Source organism: Loxodonta africana, chromosome 8 (assembly GCF_030014295.1).
Source record: "Loxodonta africana isolate mLoxAfr1 chromosome 8, mLoxAfr1.hap2, whole genome shotgun sequence".
Taxonomy (NCBI): domain Eukaryota; kingdom Metazoa; phylum Chordata; class Mammalia; order Proboscidea; family Elephantidae; genus Loxodonta; species Loxodonta africana.
This window is the reverse complement of record NC_087349.1, coordinates 14,354,223-14,371,539: the sequence shown is the minus strand read 5'-3', so window position 1 is coordinate 14,371,539 and position 17,317 is coordinate 14,354,223. Positions and strand designations below refer to the sequence as shown.

The 17,317-nt window shown below is 52.6% G+C and overlaps 1 protein-coding gene across 3 annotated transcripts in view; it reads right to left on the bottom strand.

The window, feature by feature from the left end:
- Positions 1-17,317, bottom strand: part of WDR91 (WD repeat domain 91) — a 30,351-nt gene continuing 13,034 nt past the window's right edge. For all 3 annotated transcript variants that reach the window (XM_064289690.1, XM_064289691.1, XM_064289692.1), the window contains exons 7-15: positions 16,220-16,378; positions 13,698-13,861; positions 12,584-12,734; positions 10,822-10,916; positions 10,490-10,658; positions 5,380-5,488; positions 4,557-4,669; positions 2,690-2,887; positions 1-643 (exon numbers count right to left, since the gene is read on the bottom strand). In XM_064289690.1, coding sequence (XP_064145760.1) covers positions 479-643; positions 2,690-2,887; positions 4,557-4,669; positions 5,380-5,488; positions 10,490-10,658; positions 10,822-10,916; positions 12,584-12,734; positions 13,698-13,861; positions 16,220-16,378 — 1,323 coding nt within the window. In that variant the 3' untranslated portion in view covers positions 1-478. The remainder of the gene's footprint in view (positions 644-2,689; positions 2,888-4,556; positions 4,670-5,379; positions 5,489-10,489; positions 10,659-10,821; positions 10,917-12,583; positions 12,735-13,697; positions 13,862-16,219; positions 16,379-17,317) is intronic.

The following is a 17,317-nucleotide window of genomic DNA, read 5'->3' as shown; positions in this document are numbered from 1 at the left end:
GAAGGTGTCATCTTTTTTTTAAAAAAGGAGAAAAATGAGCAAATACATACAAAATAACTGTCATCTCTCCTGGGCCCCCAGGGCAGACATGGCCATGTTTCTTCCTTCTTCCTGAGCGTCCCTCAGTTGGAGTGCGCTGCCAGCAGAGCCAGGAAGTTGGTCTCTGGGGAGCACATGCCTCTGCCTACCTGCTCCTTGAGGCTACCTGTTTCCGCCCCACACTGGGCAGCCTGTCCCTGCAGAGGCCCCGCACCGCCAGGAGCCTCGAGTGGAGTGGCCTGCTTCTCCCTATCTTGTCTTGCCCTGGCCCAGGTAACACTGCTTCCACGGATGCCCCGGCCCAGGTTAACAATAATTCCACAGGTGCTCCAGCCCAGGTAACACTGCTTCCACGGGTGCCCCAGCCCAGGTAACACTGCTTCCACGGGTGCCCTGGTCCAGGTAACACTGCTTCCACGGATGCCCATAGGCAGCCTCGTCAAAGTTTATGGGCCAACAGGGTGGTCAGCTTGATCTTGCCATCCATGGATGCTGTGAGGCAGGTCCCACAGTCCATGGCCGTGCTCCAGTCCACAGTGACCACAGGGGCTCGGTGGCCACCCAGGCTCAGGCAGCTCTCCAGAACCTTCTCCTCCCCACCTAGCTGCAAGAAGACAGAGACAAGGAGGCATGAGCACACATCATTTACAAACACATTCACTGGGTCTACTTGGGGGCCCACCTGCCTGGGCCTGGGGCTGCCAACCAATCCTAGGGTGTGCCGAGATGCACACGCCCACCTTTCCAGACAGTCTGTGTGCTCAGGTGCACACGCCAGACAGTCTCTGTAAGCAGGTGTATTTGCCCATCTTTCCAGACATGCTAGTTTAACTTCTTGGACCAGGATATACTTTCACTTTCCTGACTACCACTAGTCCTTCATCTTAAGTGGAAGACAAGCCCCTGCTAAGCTCCCAAATAAAGCTCCTTAAAAGGTGTAGAATGTTCTCTTCTGTTTTTAACTTGTAGCGCATCAGTGCCCCAGCACCCATCCCAGCATTCTTTCCAACCTGACATTATATCACATCAAGTTGCCTCTCCCAGGAATGCAGGCTCCAGCGGACAGGGTCTCAGCCCATTCTGTCCTGCAGCACCGCTGGCCTGCAGCCTCAGAACAGAGCCTGCCTGGAGGGGCCCTCCATTAACGTGCACATGTGCACTCTCCTCCATCCTGCACAAGCTAGTGGGAACCACACGCATCGTAGAAACGATCAAACTCAGGTAAGAAGGGAGGGAAAACCAGTGGGCCCCTGAATAACACCAGCACACTCCGGATCATATCTATAAAAGACGCAACGTGCTCAGCCTGTACAGGAAAGCCGATGGAAAATCCAGTTGCTACATGGAGAAGACATTTTTAAAATCACAAATAAAATTGTTTTATATATTTTTTTATAGGTTGTAAAAATGGGATCTGAATTCCATTACATTCCTGAAGAAATGAGACCTCATTATGGAGATTTAAGAAATTATAGAGAGGAAAACTTTCAGCCCATTAGTTAGTTATACAGCAAGTCTGACTGCAAATCAAAGCCTACGTCTGTACTTGACCCACGGGGCCGCCAATGAAATAGTAAATCTCTACCAGATTAGCCGCCTTAGTGGCATATAGTTAAGTGTTCAGCTGCTGTCAGGGACTGAATTGTGTCCTCCCAAAATATATGTTGTAAATCCTAACCTCTATGCTTGTGATTATAATCCCATTTGGGAATGAGTTGTCTTTGTTAATGATGCAGGATTAGTGTAGGGTGTATCTTGAGTTAAACTTTTACAAAATATAAAAGACGCAGATTAAGCAAGCCGAGATTGGGGAAGATAGACACCAAGCCACCTGGAGATCTCCAAGGAACCAGGAAACAGAAGTTGAAGAAACAATGACCTTCCTCCAGAGCCAACAGAGAAAAAGCCTCCCCCTAGAGATGGCACCCCGAATTTGGACTTCTAGCCTCCTAAACTGTGAGAAAATGAATTTCTGTTTGTAAAAGCCACTCACTTGTGGTATTTCTGTTAAAGCGGCACTAGATAACTAAGACAGCTGCTAACCAAAAGGTCTGCGGTTTGAACCTACCAGTGGCTCCACGGGATAAAAGACCTGACAATCTGTTCCCATAAAGATGCCAAAAACACCCATTGCCATCGAGTTGATTCCAACTCATAGCAACCCTATAGGACAGAGTAGAACTGCCCTATAGGGTTTCCAAGGCTGTAATCTTTACAGAAGCAGACTGCCACATCTTTCTCCCAAGAAGCAGCTGGTGGATTCAAACTGCTGACCTTTTGGTTAGCAGCTAAGCACTAAAACACTTCACCACCAGGGCTTCTTATGCCAGATTAAAAAATAAGCCACCTAGCACTTAGGTGCTTTGGGGCATATTCCCCGATCCCAACACACTTCCCAGCTCTTCCCCTTACACCTCAACATGTTCTATGTCAGTCTTTATTGCCAGGGCACCGAGGCAGGAAAAGGACAGCTGATGGGTGAGCAGAGACCAGGACAGGGGGCTCAGGCTCTGCCTGCAGCTTCTCCCCAAGTGGGATCCGCCCAGCCTGGCCTGCAGGAGGGTCCAGGGCACTGTTCCTCCCAGCAGAAGGCCCCCCCACAGCACACACTCCCCACAGCCCGGTCCCCATGCCATGGCCATGCAGTTACCTTGTAGATGACGCCCCCAGTGGCAGAGCACGTCAGCATGTAACGGCCTTCAGAGTCAAAAGCGAAGAGCCGGCCCCTGGGGGCTTGCACCTGCTTGTAGCCGCTGTACCCGGACAGCACGAAGGGGCCCGTGGCATCAGAGGGGAGGCTGGACTCAGACACCTTCAGGCCGCTCTTGTGGATGTCCCACTGGATGAACTGCAGTCAAGGAGTACAACCAGGGCACTCTCAGAGGCGCACACAAGGCGAGGGGATGGCGCCCACCCTGACCTCTCCAAAAAGGCCTTCACAGTGCAGAGTGCAGCAACGAGGGGTGGGTGGTGAGGCCACAGGCCACCAGGAAAGGCTGTGGGCCACCCCCAGGACCACCTCTCCCGACACTTTAAGCATTTTTTAGGGAAGAAAAAGTCAGCAATCTCCCATCAAAGTCCAGCCCTTCTCTTCTCTCTGGCCTGACCCCAGAAGGGAAAAGGTGGGCTGCTGCCTCTGTGTGGGTTCCCAGTCTCCAGCAGGCGGACTTTTCAGGTGACCCCTGTTATCATCGTCATCATCATTATTATTACTAGGGTTAGACCCCAACTAGGTCGTCCTGGTTTAGGAACCAAGTAGACAGGACAAATCCCAGATATATTTCCGGTTTCTCAGCCATGCAATCCCTGCAACACTGAGAGGTTATAAACTCAGCTTCATTTATTGGGGTGCAGGCTACCTGGAGGTGACCACCTCTTAACTGGGAGTCCCACCCACATGCACAGGAAGTCACATGTTCATTTCAAAATCCCTTCCCAGAGATCTCAAATGAGGGATTCACGGTAACTATTGTCTCCAACAGACCCACAGGCGGGTGGTAACAACCGAAAGGCAAGTGCCCTCCCTCCTCTGCCTGCCCCACCCCTGCTCCCTCACCAAGGCAGCCACTACCACCAGGTCCTCTAGTGTCCTTCCAGAGAGAAGCTACAAGGAGGCTTCCTTCCTGACTCTGCTTAGACAAGCTGTCCCCAGCCCTCGGCACACCCTACATGGCCTTGCTGTGACCACCCAGGTACCTGCCCACCTGCAGCCTGGCCCAGCCCAGGCCCTGAGCCCCTGACCTGTCCATAGTGAGAGAAGTCATTTTTGCCACAAGAAGGAAGGACATGGGCCCTGCCTTTCCCCAGTGACAGTCAGTGGGCACCACCTGAGCCTCAAGGGGATAAGGGGGCTGAATGCTGTCCCCATCCCCATCTGACAGATGACAGGGCTGAGGTGCAGAGGCCCCGGCCACAGAGCTGGTCAGTGACACAGCCACGGGTAGCCAGCCATCTGTTATCCTGGTCAAGGGCAAGGCCAGGACTAGCCAGCTATTTGTTATCCTGGTCAGCAGCACGGCCAGGGTCAACCAGCCCATCTGTTTTCCTGGTCAGCAGCACGGCCAGGGTCAATCAGCCCATCTGTTTTCCTGGTCAGCAGCATGGCCAGGTTTAGCCACCCCATCTGTTATCTGGGTCGACAGCACAGCCAGGGCTAGCCAGCCCGTCTATTACCAGGTCAGCAGCATGGCCTGGGTTAGCCAGCCCGCCTGTCACCAGGTCAGTGGCACAGCCAGGGTTATCCAGTCTGTCTGTCACCGGGTTAGTGCCACAGCCAGGGTTAGCCAACCCGTCTGTCACTGGGTCAGCAGCACAGCTAGGGTTGGCCAGCCCACCTATCACCAGGTCAGCAGCAGGGCCAGGGTTAGCCAGCCCGTCTGTCACCGGAACAGCAGCATGGCCAGAGTTAGCCAGCCCGTCTATCACCAGGTCAGTGGCATGGCCAGGGTTGGCCAGCCCGTCTGTCACCTGAGCACTCTCTGGACTCTCCGGGGGGGAAGCCAGCCTGAGGCACACACCTTGCCGTCCTCGCCGACGCTGTACACAGTGTTCTCATCGTAGCTGAACTCCACAGAGCAGACCTCCCCGCAGTGGGCCCTCCAGCTCATGGCGCACTGGTGCTGCTGCATGTCTGCACGGGGAGATGCCGCTGAAGCCCACCGGGTACGTGGAGCCCCTGTCCCAGCAAGAGGAGCCGGACCCCTCTGCTAGGTGGGAGCTGACTCTGCCCAGAGGCCAGGCTGCTCCGAGCCTCAGGAGCAGCTTCTTCTGCTTGGTCAAAAGTGAGGTTCAGGAATCCCTGGGGGGCTGAAGATCACCTGGAGCCCTCCCCATGAGGCCTCTGTAACCCTCACCAGGGCGCCCTGGGGTCTGTGAAGACACAGCCCCTGGTTCCATCCCAGACCCACCGACTCTCATCTCCTGGGGGCAAGGGCTGGCATAGGGGTTTCTAAGCAGCATGCCAGATGGTTCTGGTGCACACCCCGGGTTAATAACCACAGTTCTGAAGCTTTACGAGGAGGGTGAGTGGCCTGCACCATGAGGACAAGGCGTCTTTACCCGTGTGTCCTCCATGACATCACACAGGCCCTAAAGACCCAGATCCAACAGCTCAGGACTAAAGGTCTACAGCTCCACCCCACGTCCACTGACACAAACCACGAGGGAGCCAGTTACAGTGGGCACTCTGAAAACGGCACCCCCTGAACAAAGCTGAGCTCCGTTATAGGCATCTTCAGTTGGGGTTTTGCAACAGCCTCTAGTCCAACTGGCAAAAATCCAACTCTCTTCTCTGGGCCAGCTGAGGAGGGATGCCAGGGCTGCCACAAGCAGCCTTCTTACCAAACAGCCGGATGACGCCGTCGGCTGCGCCGGTGACCAGCAGGTTCCCGTTATGATTGAAGGCTGTGCAGTTGATGGCAATGGGCTCTGGATCCAGGGAGAACTGAAGCTAGTAAGAAAATGTAAAAGCAATGAGCAGCCTGTAACTGCAGCTGAGCCACACTGCCTACCCCAGCTCCAACAAGCATAGGCACCTCAGGCCAGGTTCTCAGCCCACTGAGCCCTGTCCTCCTCCCAGCATGTGTCTGAGCCTTCACCAAAGCTGGGCTGTGGCTTCTGCAAGGTGACCTGGGCCTCTGGGCCTCAGATGCTCTGGCCTCCACACAGACAGCAGCCCATGCTCTTTCCCTCCAGCTGTATCTACACAAGTCCTCCACATCTCAGTGGCCTGTGCTTCGCTCACAGTGCATTCCACCATAACTGAGTGAAAAGCCAGATTCCTGGCAGGAAATAACAATCCGCCACTTGCTTTTCATCACAGGCAACCCCAAGTCATGGGGGAGGCTGTCTCTCAGGGTCACGTGCTACCTAGTCCCATCCCACCCAGTTCAGTGTCTTCCCATAGAGAAACTTAAAATGGGGCAGGACTCTGTGAGGTCACATGGAGCTGTAATGTGGCTAAAGTATTGTTTGTCTGTTGATTCTTCAGCTATGTGTGATATGTTATACTAGCTAATAGAAACATCGTGGCAAACAAAACATATACAACACCTAACCTCATAGAACTTGTTAGATGCCATCAAGTTGGTTCCGACTCATGGGGGCCCTATGCACAACAGAATGAAACACTGTCTGGTCCTGCACCATCCTCACAATCGTTGCTGTGTTTGAGCCCATTGATGCAGCCACTGTGTCAATCCATCTCACTGAGGTCTTCCTTTTTGCTGACCCTCTACCAAGCATGATGTCCTTCTCCAGGGACTGCTTGATAACATGTCTAAAGTACATGAGACAACATCTTGCCATCCTCCCTTCTAAGGAGTATTCTGGCTGTACTTGTTCCAAGGCAGATTGATCGTACTTCTGGCCCAGTAAAAACACTTCTGGCAGTCCCTGGTATATGCAATATTCTTTGCCAATGCCACAGTTCAAAAAAATCAATTCTTTTCTGTCTTTCTTATTCACTCTCCAGCTTTCCCATGCATATGAGGTGACTGAAAATACCATGGCTTGGGTCAGGCACATCATAGTCCTTAAAGTGACATCTTTGTTTTTTAACACTTAAATGAGGTCTCTTATAGCAGATTTTCCCAATGCAATACATAATTTGATTTCTTGACTGCTGCTTCCATGGGCCTGGATTGTGGATCCAAGTAAAATGAAACCCTTGACAACTTCAATCTTTTCTCCATTTATCATAATGTTGCTTATTGGTCCAGTTGTGAGGATTTCTGTTTTATGTTGAGGTGTAATCCATACTGGATTTGATCCATCTTTGTGCTTCAAGTCCTCTTCCCTTTCAGCAAGCAAGGTTGTGTCATCTGCATATCGCAGGTTGTTAATGAGTCTTTCTCCAATCTTCGTATAGTCCGGCTTCCTGGATTACTTGCTCAGCATCCAGATTGACGAAGTATAGTGAAAGGATACAACAATCCCTCTCGGTCTATGTACAAGTTCCTCACAAGCACAATTAAGTGTTCTGGAATTCCCATTCTTCGCAATGTTATCCATAATTTGTTATGACCCACACAGTCAAACGCTTTTGCATAGTCAATAAAACACAGGTAAACATCTTTCTGGTATTCTCTGCCTTCAGCCAGGATCCATCTGAAATCAGCAGTGATACCGCTTTCGCTTGTTCTACATCCTTTTCTGAATCCAGCTTCAATTTCTGGCAGTTCCCTGTCTATGTACTGCTGCAACCGCTTTTGAATGATCTTCAGCAAAATTCTACTCGCATGTGATATTAATGATATTGTTTGATAATTTCTGCATTCTGTTGGATCACCTTTCTTTTAAACGGGCACGGATACGAATCTCCTCCAGTTGGTTGCCCGGGTAGCTGTCTTCCACATTTCTTGGCACAGGTGAATGAGCACCTCCAGCGCGGCAACCTCCTGCTGAAATGTCTCAGTTGGTATTCCGTCCATTCCTGGACCCTTGTCTTTTGCTAAAGCCTTCAGTGCAGCTTAGACTTCTTCCTTTAGTACCATCCTTCTTGATCATATACTACCTCCTGAAATGGTTGAATGTCAACCAATTCTTTTTGGTACAGTGACTCTGTGCATTCCTTCCATTTTTTGATACTTCTTGCAGTGTTCTATAACCAAAACCAAACCCAGTGCCATCAAGTCGATGCCGACTCATAGCGACTCTATAGGACAGAGTAGAACTGCCCCATAGAGTTTCCAAGGAGCGCCTGGAGGATATGAACTGCCGACCCTTTGGTTAGCAGCTGTAGCACTTAACCACTATGCCACCAGGGTTTCTGCATTGTTCTATAGGACTTCAAAAAAGAAAAACACCCAAACCCGTTGCTGTCGAGTCAATTCCAACTCACAGCGACCCTACAGGACAGAGTAGAACTGCCCCATGGAGTTTTCAAGGAGCAGCTGGTAGATTTGAACTGCCAACCTTTTGGTTATCAGCCAAGCTCTTAACTGCTGTACCACCGGGGCTCCCTATAGAACTCAAACCCCCCCCCCCCAAAAAAAAACCCACTGCTGTTGAGTCAATTCTGACTCACAGTGACCCTATAGGGCAGAGTAAAACTGCTCCATAGGGTTTCCAAGGAGTGGCTGGTGGATTCAAACTGCTGATGTTCTGGTTAGCAGCTACGTTCTTAACTCCTATGCCACCAGGGCTCCCTATAGAACTTAAACCAAAAAAAACCAAACCCAGTGCCGTCAAGTCAATTCCGACTCATAGCGACCCTATAGGACAGAGTAGAACTGCACCATAGAGTTTCCAAGGAGCGCCTGGAGGATTTGAACTGCTGACCCTTTGGTTAGCAGCTGTAGCACTTAACCACTATGCCACCAGGGTTTCTCTATAGAACTTAGGGCCTATTATTTAATAATGAACCAAGAATGTCATTTCAACAACATGTAAGACAAGGAACACTAATAACCCTCCAGATGGAAACTAAAAAAATGCCAGATAGAATGTTATCTAAAATACACGTGCATGCGTGCACGACACATACACACACATGCACACACGCACACATGCACACACACACATATACTACTGAGCTGGCAAGTAAAGGAACCCTCCTCTGAGGCCAAAAGTAAAAGGAAAGCCAGAGTGCTGAGAACTAGTGAATTCTCGTGCGCATTCTAGGGCAGTGAGTTTTCACGCTGACAGCCATGAAGAGCTCAGGGGTCTGGAGACACAGTGTCAGTCAGACCTGCCCAAGGTGAGGTGTCTGATAAGAAACTTCCACACAAACGTGAGACTCCAAAGGCTACGCCCTTAGTGTCAGAATAAACTGGAAATAAACCCACATCACACAAAGGGACACCAAGGACACTCGCCTCTGTGAACCCTGGAGCCCTCTGAGAACTTAGACGCACAAACTGGCCCTCACGTGGATTTACACCCCAAAGTCAATCGCTATATGGTTTGAGAAACCTCAAGCAGACAGTTCATTTTAAGTTGTTGGGAGTTGGCAGTGCCCGCAGGTACCTGGAAAAAGTAAATGAAAATCTTCTCCAAAGTCTCAAAATATTCCCAAAGATAAAGGTCTAAGGAATATGAAACCATAATCAAATCATATAAGATACGGGGGAAAAAAACAGAAATAAAACACCCACAGAAACAGCAGAGAGCTGAAGCAGCTCCACGAAGGCTTGAGATGGTGGAATTACCAGGCAGATACACAGTCCCTGGGTAGCACAAACAGTTAAGCACTTGACTACTGGCCAAAAGGTTGGCAGTTCAAACCCGTCCAGAGGAGCCTCTGAAGGAGGCCCTGACGATCTGCTTCCGGAAGGTCGCAGCCTTGGAGACCCTGTGGAGCAGTTCTGCCCTGCACACACGGAGTCATCAGGAGTCAGAACTGACTTGACGGCAGCTAACAATAAACACGTTCAAAGGAATAAAATAAGGGATTGAAAGTACGGTTACAAATGGCAGAATATAAACATGACAAAGTAGGTTTGAAAAACAAGTGCAGCTTCTCAAAATGAAAAATACAACACTTGAAATTAACATCCTAATGGATAAGTTCAATAGAAGACTAGATATAGTGGAGGATTAGCGAGCTGAATGCAGACCTGAACAGGTCACTGTCAAGCATACGCAGCAAAGTCAACTGGCATGACACAGTTCATAAAGAATATGTCCTGCATCCTCCTGTGATGAGCAGCATCTGGGGTCTTAAAAGCCTGTGAGTGGCCATCTAGGATACTCCACTGGTCTCACCCCTTCCAGACAAAGGGAGAATGAAGAAAACTAAAGATACAAGGGCAAGATTGGCCCGAAGGACTAACGGACCACATCTGCCACGGGCTCCACCAGACGGAGTCCAGTACTACTTGATGGTACTCGGCTACCACCACTGACTGCTCTGACAGGGATCATAATAGAGGGCCCCAGACAGAGCTGGAGAAAAATGTAGAACAAAAAGAAAGACCAGGCTTGCTGGCCTGATAGAGACTACAGAAACCCTGAGAGTATGGCCCCTGGACACCATATCAGCTCAGTAATGAAGTCACTCCGGAGGTTCACCCTTCAGCCAAAGATTGGACAGGCCCGTAAAACAAAACGAGACTAAAGGGGCACACCAGCCCTGGGGCAAGGACTAGAAGGCAGGAGGGGACAGGAAAGCTGGTAATAGGGAGTCTAAGGTCAAGAAGGGAGAGTGCTGACATGTCGTGGGGTTGTTAACCAATGTCATAAAACAATATGTGTACTGTTTAATGAGAAACTAGTTTGTTCTGTCAACCTTCACCTAAAGTACAATAAAAAAAATTTAAAAAAGAATATGCAGCAAAGTGAGACAAAAAAGAAAACGTGAGAAGCTCTAGCATACTATCTAACTGAAGTTCCAGAAAGCAAGATAGAATCAGCAGCAACACTGGAAAAGAGAATAAGAATTTCCCGGAATTGAATAAAAATCAAATGCTGCAACACTGAGAAGGTAATGACTGAGACAAGCAGGCCCTACCTGCTGCTTCATGGTCTTCGTGTCCCACAGCAGCAGCTTGCCAGGGACCTGGTTCACGCCCCTGCTCCCTATGTCTGAAGCTGACATGTCCACCTGGGAGGTGAGGCTCGGAGCTGCAGCCGAGCAGACGAAAGAGGCCCCGTTGGGGCTGCAGGCGAGAGACAGGATTCTGCAACACAGGTGGCCTGGATCAGACACAACCCACCCAGAGAGAGGACGTGCCCAGCTCTGGGGCTGGATCCTGCTCAGGGGCTTGGAGAAGGGGCCAGGGAGGGCCATGCCCCCCAGCACACAGCAGCAGCCTCAGCAGGGACAGGGCAGGCTCCACCCACCTGGGCATGTCATCGTTGATGTTGATCTCACAGAGATTCTTCTTGGCTTCCGTGTCATAAAGGCGCACTGTACCCACACCGCTGCCCAGCAGAAGCTAGAAGAAGAGGGGTGGGATGCTTGGCATGAGGGAGGACCACCGTGAGGGGGGTAGGGACGTTCTCACTAATCCAGGCATGCAGTGAGACCTGGGTCAAATGGCCTCCCCTAAAGATTAAACACAGACAGGAAGACAGACCCTGAACACAAACCACTGCAGGCGTCTGGGGAGAGGGGCATCATCCCAGAATTACCTGGAAATGCTCTGGCTGATTAAATGAGACCCTCTCACTTTTTACCCCATCCCCACCCCCACCCCATTTCTTTCCATTTTAAATCCGTGCTGTTCCTGCCCCTCCTTCCTGGGCTGCTCCCTGGGGATCTACCCACCGTCACCTCCCTGGGCCCAGGTGACCACCCCACGGCAGGTTCTGTGGGCAGCTCTGGCTATGGGCTTGAAAAGGCGGCCCGAAAACACAGAAGCAGCCATCCTTGCCTTCGGGAACCTGTGCTCTAGTTGGTGAAAGGCTTCCAAGACAATAACAAACTACCTGAAGAAAGTACCAGATGCAGTCCAGGTCTGAGGAATCCCTCAGGCCTATTGGCTAGATTACAACCAAACACTCTCTGGACCAATTGCCAGTGATGCACTAGTGATGGGGGCCTTGGTGGCACAGTGGTTAAGCATTTAGCTGCTAGTCAAAAGGTCAGCAGTTTGAATACACCCGTGGCTCCTTGGAAACCTTATGAGGCAGTTCTACTCTGTCCTATAGAGTCACTGAGTCAGAATCAACTCAATAGCAAAGGGTTTTTAAATGGACACTAGTGATGGTAACACTAACACCTTCCGGAAAACTCCTTTAGCTGTCGACAGTGACAGAAAAGCAGGGGCTGCCCCTGGGCTACATGGTTTGACCCTCGGAAAATGGAATAAAATGAAAGAAAAACTATAAACCAATTAAGTACAAATCCTATCACAAATATAAACTCCAGAGTCAAAAACAGCACTATACTACTGCTAGGAGCAAGCCGACCTGTGGGTACCATAGACAGACGACCACCTCTGACACCAGCTCGAGCCCCCTCCCCCAGGCCGGGCACAGGGAGGGGTCCCAGCAGTGGAAAGGGGCACTCTGAGGATGCCCGTGGTGGGACAGGTGACAGAGCTGAAGAGGGAGAGCAAGATGGGCTCCCTCGGGCAGACCAAAGAGCAAGCCAGACCACCCAGCCGGGGTGGGGAGGGGCGGGGGCGGGGCTTCCGCCATCGGACAGCCTAATAATTCTTGTGAATCCAGCCTTGGTAACTGCACTGCTGTCCCAAAGCAGGAGCCTGTGGGTTGGCCTGGAGCCTGGCCCCCAGTGAGTGAGATGGGTGGGGGGGATTCAACTCAGCTGCCTCTACTCAAGAACACCACAGAGTCCTGTAGGGCTCCCCTGAGTGCCAGAGCAACCAGTGATGGGCCCAGAGAATCCTCCACTCAGACTACCCTCCTGCAGGGCTCCCAAGTGCCAGAGAGACCAGTAAAGGGCCCAGAAAATTCTCCACCTCAGACTAACCCCTGCAGGGCTCCAAAGTGCAAAAGCAACCAGTGAAGGGCCTGGAGAATTCTCCACCTCAGACTACCCCCCTGCAGGGCTCCCCGAGTGCCAGAACAACCAGTGAAGGGCCTGGAGAATTCTCCACCTTGGAGGGCGCAGCAAGCCACGTAGGCCAACACCACTCACCAGTCTGTCCCGCTTTGTGGCCCATTCCAAAGACAGCAGCGGAGACTTGGAGATGGAGGATGCCTTAGTTTGCATGATGGGGTTGAAGGACCACACTTTGATGACTCCATCCACGTCTAAGCTGGCCACCCTCCTCCCCGAGCAGTCCACTCTAGGGGAGAGGAGAAGGGATGTCAGCATCCGTCCCTCGTCCTGCATCCGTCAGCTACGGCTGAGATGACTACATGTCTGGCTCTCCAGTGGCTTTAAAACATCATCCCCAGAGGCCTGCACTCACAGGCGGGACACGGGATATTTCTGGAAACACACCCCCTCCATGGTCCAGGAGAGAATTTAGGCACCAACGGTGTGCTAATCCCTGTGCTAAGCACTGGTGTGAAACAGCAGGTACCGGGCCCGGCCCTCGTGGCCCTTGCAGCCCATTGAGATTTCAGGCCTCTGTATCTCCTAGGCAGCGTGATTGGTGCAAATGATTAATGTGCCTTGGAAGAAGGCCTAGTGTTCTGCTTCCGAAAGGTCACGACCATGAAAGCCCTACAGAGCAGTTCTACTCTTCACACATGGGGTCGCCACGAGTCAGAATCAAGTGGACAGCAACTGGTTTGGTGTTCTTGGTTTGGGATTTTCCTTCAGGAACAAGCCGAGGGCCAGGAGCCCATCCAGGTTGTCCAAAAAGAGGCCCGCCCACCTGCCCTCTCAAAATCACACTTTGTGGGCGTTTGCTCTTAAAAGCCCACTCTTTTACCAAGTTTAAGTAAAAACTTATCGATGGTAAAGATGTACCTAAAAGTGCCAACATAAAAAAAAAAAAAGCAACTTAAAATCAGGAGTAAGCCTTAGCAGGGGAAATAACAGGTAACTCATTGCTAAAACGCAGTCACAGGACTGGAAATGAAAGAACGGCTGAACAGAGACAGTTGCTCTGCCCAGGGCCACCAGGAGGTGCCTTCAGAGAGCGCCCCACCCCATCCACGCCCCCTCCCTACCTCTCCGCATTCCCCCTGCGTCCCCTCCGCACACCTGCAGTGCCTGATGGTACATTGGTGCTCCTATACTCCTCCCACCCTCGCTGGCCCCGCCCCTCGCCCTGCCCCTCCCCGCCCCTCCCGCACACCTGCAGTGCATGATGGACGAGTGATGCTCCCCGTACTCCTCCTGGCCCAGCACAATGAAGGGCTGCTCAGGGCGGCCACCCTCGGGGCCCCGCGTGGCCATCTCCACTGGCTCTGGGCCGGGCTCGGTCTCCGTGCTGCCAGTGTCGGGCTTCTTCTCTGCGCTCTGCCAAGCAGCAAGGAACCAGTCAGCAGGGGTTCAAGCCAGTGTCCACCTGGCGTCTCCCTGCACTACCACTTGGCGAGTTCAGTGGGGGCCCAGCCTGCAGCTGCCCCGCACCACCGCATATCGGGGTCAGCTGGGGGTCTGGCTCGCAACCCCCGGCATCCACTTGCACCACCGCATGTGGAGAGGCCAGGCCCCAACAACCTGGGGGCTCCCGGGGCCCTTCCTGAGGCTCCAGGCCACCCATAGCCTGAGGAGTGAAGCCACTGCCAAAGCTTCCCCCGCTCGGCTGCGGTTTCCCCCCTCCCTTGCAGCCCACCAAGCCATGGTTTCTGGCTGCAGCTTGGCCCCACCACACTACTGCCCTAACCAAGGTTTGAATTTGGCACCAAAATCCCGTGCCTTCTCAAACCAGGATCTTGGCACATGCACAGGACCTGAAGAGCCCCAGCCCTGAACTTGACCCTGGACTTGAACACCCCCAGAGAGGAAGATGTTCTCCAGCACACAGCTGCACCCAAGGCCATTTGTGGAGCAAAATGTCCCTTCCTTTACGTAACTCAGCACCTGGATGTCCAAATATGGACATGGGAGGGGTCAGGGTGTTGGATTTTGGGTTCCAATCTCTACCCCTTGGGGACTGGAGGGCATAAAACTCCAGAATCTCTTGGGGTAGAGAGCGCGTGGTCTTTCAGCTGCTAGGCCCCACGTTGCTCCTTGTTTGCGAAAACAATAAATTTCCACTTTCTGTTTCCCTTTCAACTGGTGGTGTGGCATCCATCTTATTTCGATTGGATAATAGGACAGGACAAGAACCTGTGTTCAGTTACGTGAGCAGTAAGGGCCACGGCTGGGTAGACAGAGCCTGAGAGAAGGCCATGCAGCCTGCAAAGAGGCAAGTCTGGGATGTGAGCCCGGCCCCACCTCTGCAGCACCCACCTGTGCAGCACCGTGCTAGCCAGTACCTGCTCCTGGGGAGGAGACCCACAGACAAAGGACAGCCAGGCAGCACTGAGCCATGACCAGTCAAGCACAAGGGCCCCCAAACCCCGCTCCTGGGGAGGGGGAGACGCAGAGAGAAGGACAGCCAGAGGATGCTGAGCCATGGCCAGCCAAGCAAAATACCCCAACCCTGCTCCCGGTGGGTGGGAGACCAGAGACCGAGGACAGCCAGGGGGCACTGAGCCAGGGCCAGCCAAGCACAAGGACGCCCCAACCCTGCTCCTGGGGAGGGGGAGACCCAGAGACCGAGGACAGCCAGGGGGTGCTGAGCCACAGGCAGCCAAGCACTAGGATGCCCCAGCCCTGCTGCCGTCAGGGCATCCAAGGTGGGGCACCTCCTGCTGCGCTCAGTGTTGGCCCACATGCCCACTGCACACTCAGCCAGCCCCACACCAGCCCAGGGAGCACAGTGGGGTCCACTCTACACCCAGAGATCCGGATGCTCCGTAAGGGCCCCGAGGCGGCCTGGAGAGTTGTTCAAGAGCAGCAGGGAACAGAGCCGTGTGAACGCAGCACACGTGCCCCACGGAGTTGGGCTCCAGGGCCTGCCTCTCCATCTCTACCAGCCTGTAAGATCTAGTCTTAGAAGTATGACCACCTGACGGGAAACTCTATGGGGGTGTTAAGTGGCTGAAAAGCTCTTGAAATCGGCAAGTGGCTCCAATGGGGAGGAAATGGTCAAGGAGGTGACCTGGGCAGGAGAACCAGCACACCCCTTGGACTGTTGGCTTCAGTCAGAATACCTGACAGAAACGAAAGCAGCGCATACTTCCGGGAAGAGCAGGCCCAGAGCCTGTGCGGGTGTGAGGGGAGGCCCCAGAGCCTGGCTGCAGTCTCCCACCGTGGGCATGTGGCCTTAAGCCATGCCTGCAGTACCTCAGGACACTGGCAGGTGGTCCTGGAAAGGGCATTCTGGCCATTCTGGGTTAAGCCACGGAAAACAGGCTTCTCCACTGCCGAGTCTCATCCAGCCGTGATATGCTGACATGCACAGCTAATCCAAGGGAAGGCGGCTGGCTGCATGCAGGGGCTCCCAAACCAACTTTGCCAGAACTCGCTTCCAGCGTACATGTCCAGGGCTGGCATTGTAGGGCCCCGACTCAGGGAAACGCTGCACCGGGAAAAGGGGCCCCAGATGAGCCAGGCAAATATGAGCCAAAATAATCAACGTGCAAGCAGCTAAAACCAACTGGGCAAAACCTGCTCTGTGCCAAAGTAGCAGGAGGGAAACAGGCCAGGAATCAGTAGAGAGGCAGGCTGGTGCCACCCACCCTGAACACGTCCTTACGCTCTGCGGTGCTCCCCAAGCTGGGAAGCGGGTGTTACAGCGCTCCCTTGTCCCCGAGGCTGCCCTACCTGGGACGCGGTGGTGGAGAACAGCTCCTTGCGCTCCTTGCCGTGGTCCTGCAGGCGCCGCTGCCGGTGCTGCGGCCAGCTGGACTCCCCCGCAGCCAGCCCACCAAAGTGGCTCTTCCCGTCCTTCGACCCAGACACCGGGTCCTTGCCCTTGGCAGCCTGAAGGACCAAAAACAGGGTGGGAAAGTCTGTGCACAGGAGGGGGACAAGAGCCAAGAAGCACCTTCTCCCCAACAGCTCGGAGTAAGCAGTGGCGAGCAGGTGGTTAAGATGTGACCGTCTCTGCCAGGTGGGCAAAGCTGTGAGCAAAATCACCACCGTCTCTTCTCCATTCCCTCCTCCCACCTGGACATAAACACCCTCCATCTACTCAGGACAGTGACTTTAGTTAAGGGGAGGAGGCCAACATTTACTAAGTAGTAGTCATGAGGCAGGACAGGCCCTACACAGGTGTCAACCATATGTTTGGGCAACGCAAAACATGACAGTCACCTCTCTGGTGTGGAAAGGAACCCAATATCCTCTCCTGCTCTTGGCCAAGTGTAGGACTAAGCCAGCCGATGTCAACAAATACTGAGCTATTTGTTTGAAAACAATCACTAGACAGTCGGAAGTTTTGCCAGAAATTGTTGGAAACCCAAAGACCTTTGATTATGATAAACTGGACAGGAAAGAAATTTGGCATTTTACAGCTCTTTTCCATAATAAGGGAAACCCTGGTGGCGTAGTGGTTAAGAGCTACAGCTGCTAACCAAAAGGTCGGCAGTTCGAATCCACCAGGTGTTCCTTGGAAACCCTATGATGCAGTTCTGTTCTGTCCTATAGGGTTGCTATGAGTCGAAATCCACTCCACGGCAACGAGTTTGGTTTTTGTTTGTTTCATACTATAGTGATAGACTCAACCAAGGTTATAGCAACAAGGAGTGAATTTAATCCATCCCCACCCCAGCCCCAAGGAAAGAAGCCTCCATCTTAAGTGAAGTGTCTTTCCAAAAGAAGCTGCGACCTCACCCTCTTCCCAGACTATCTGACTGGGATCTCTTTTTCTGGCCATATTCCCAGAGACCGACGACCATCCCATCCCATCCCACCCCCACT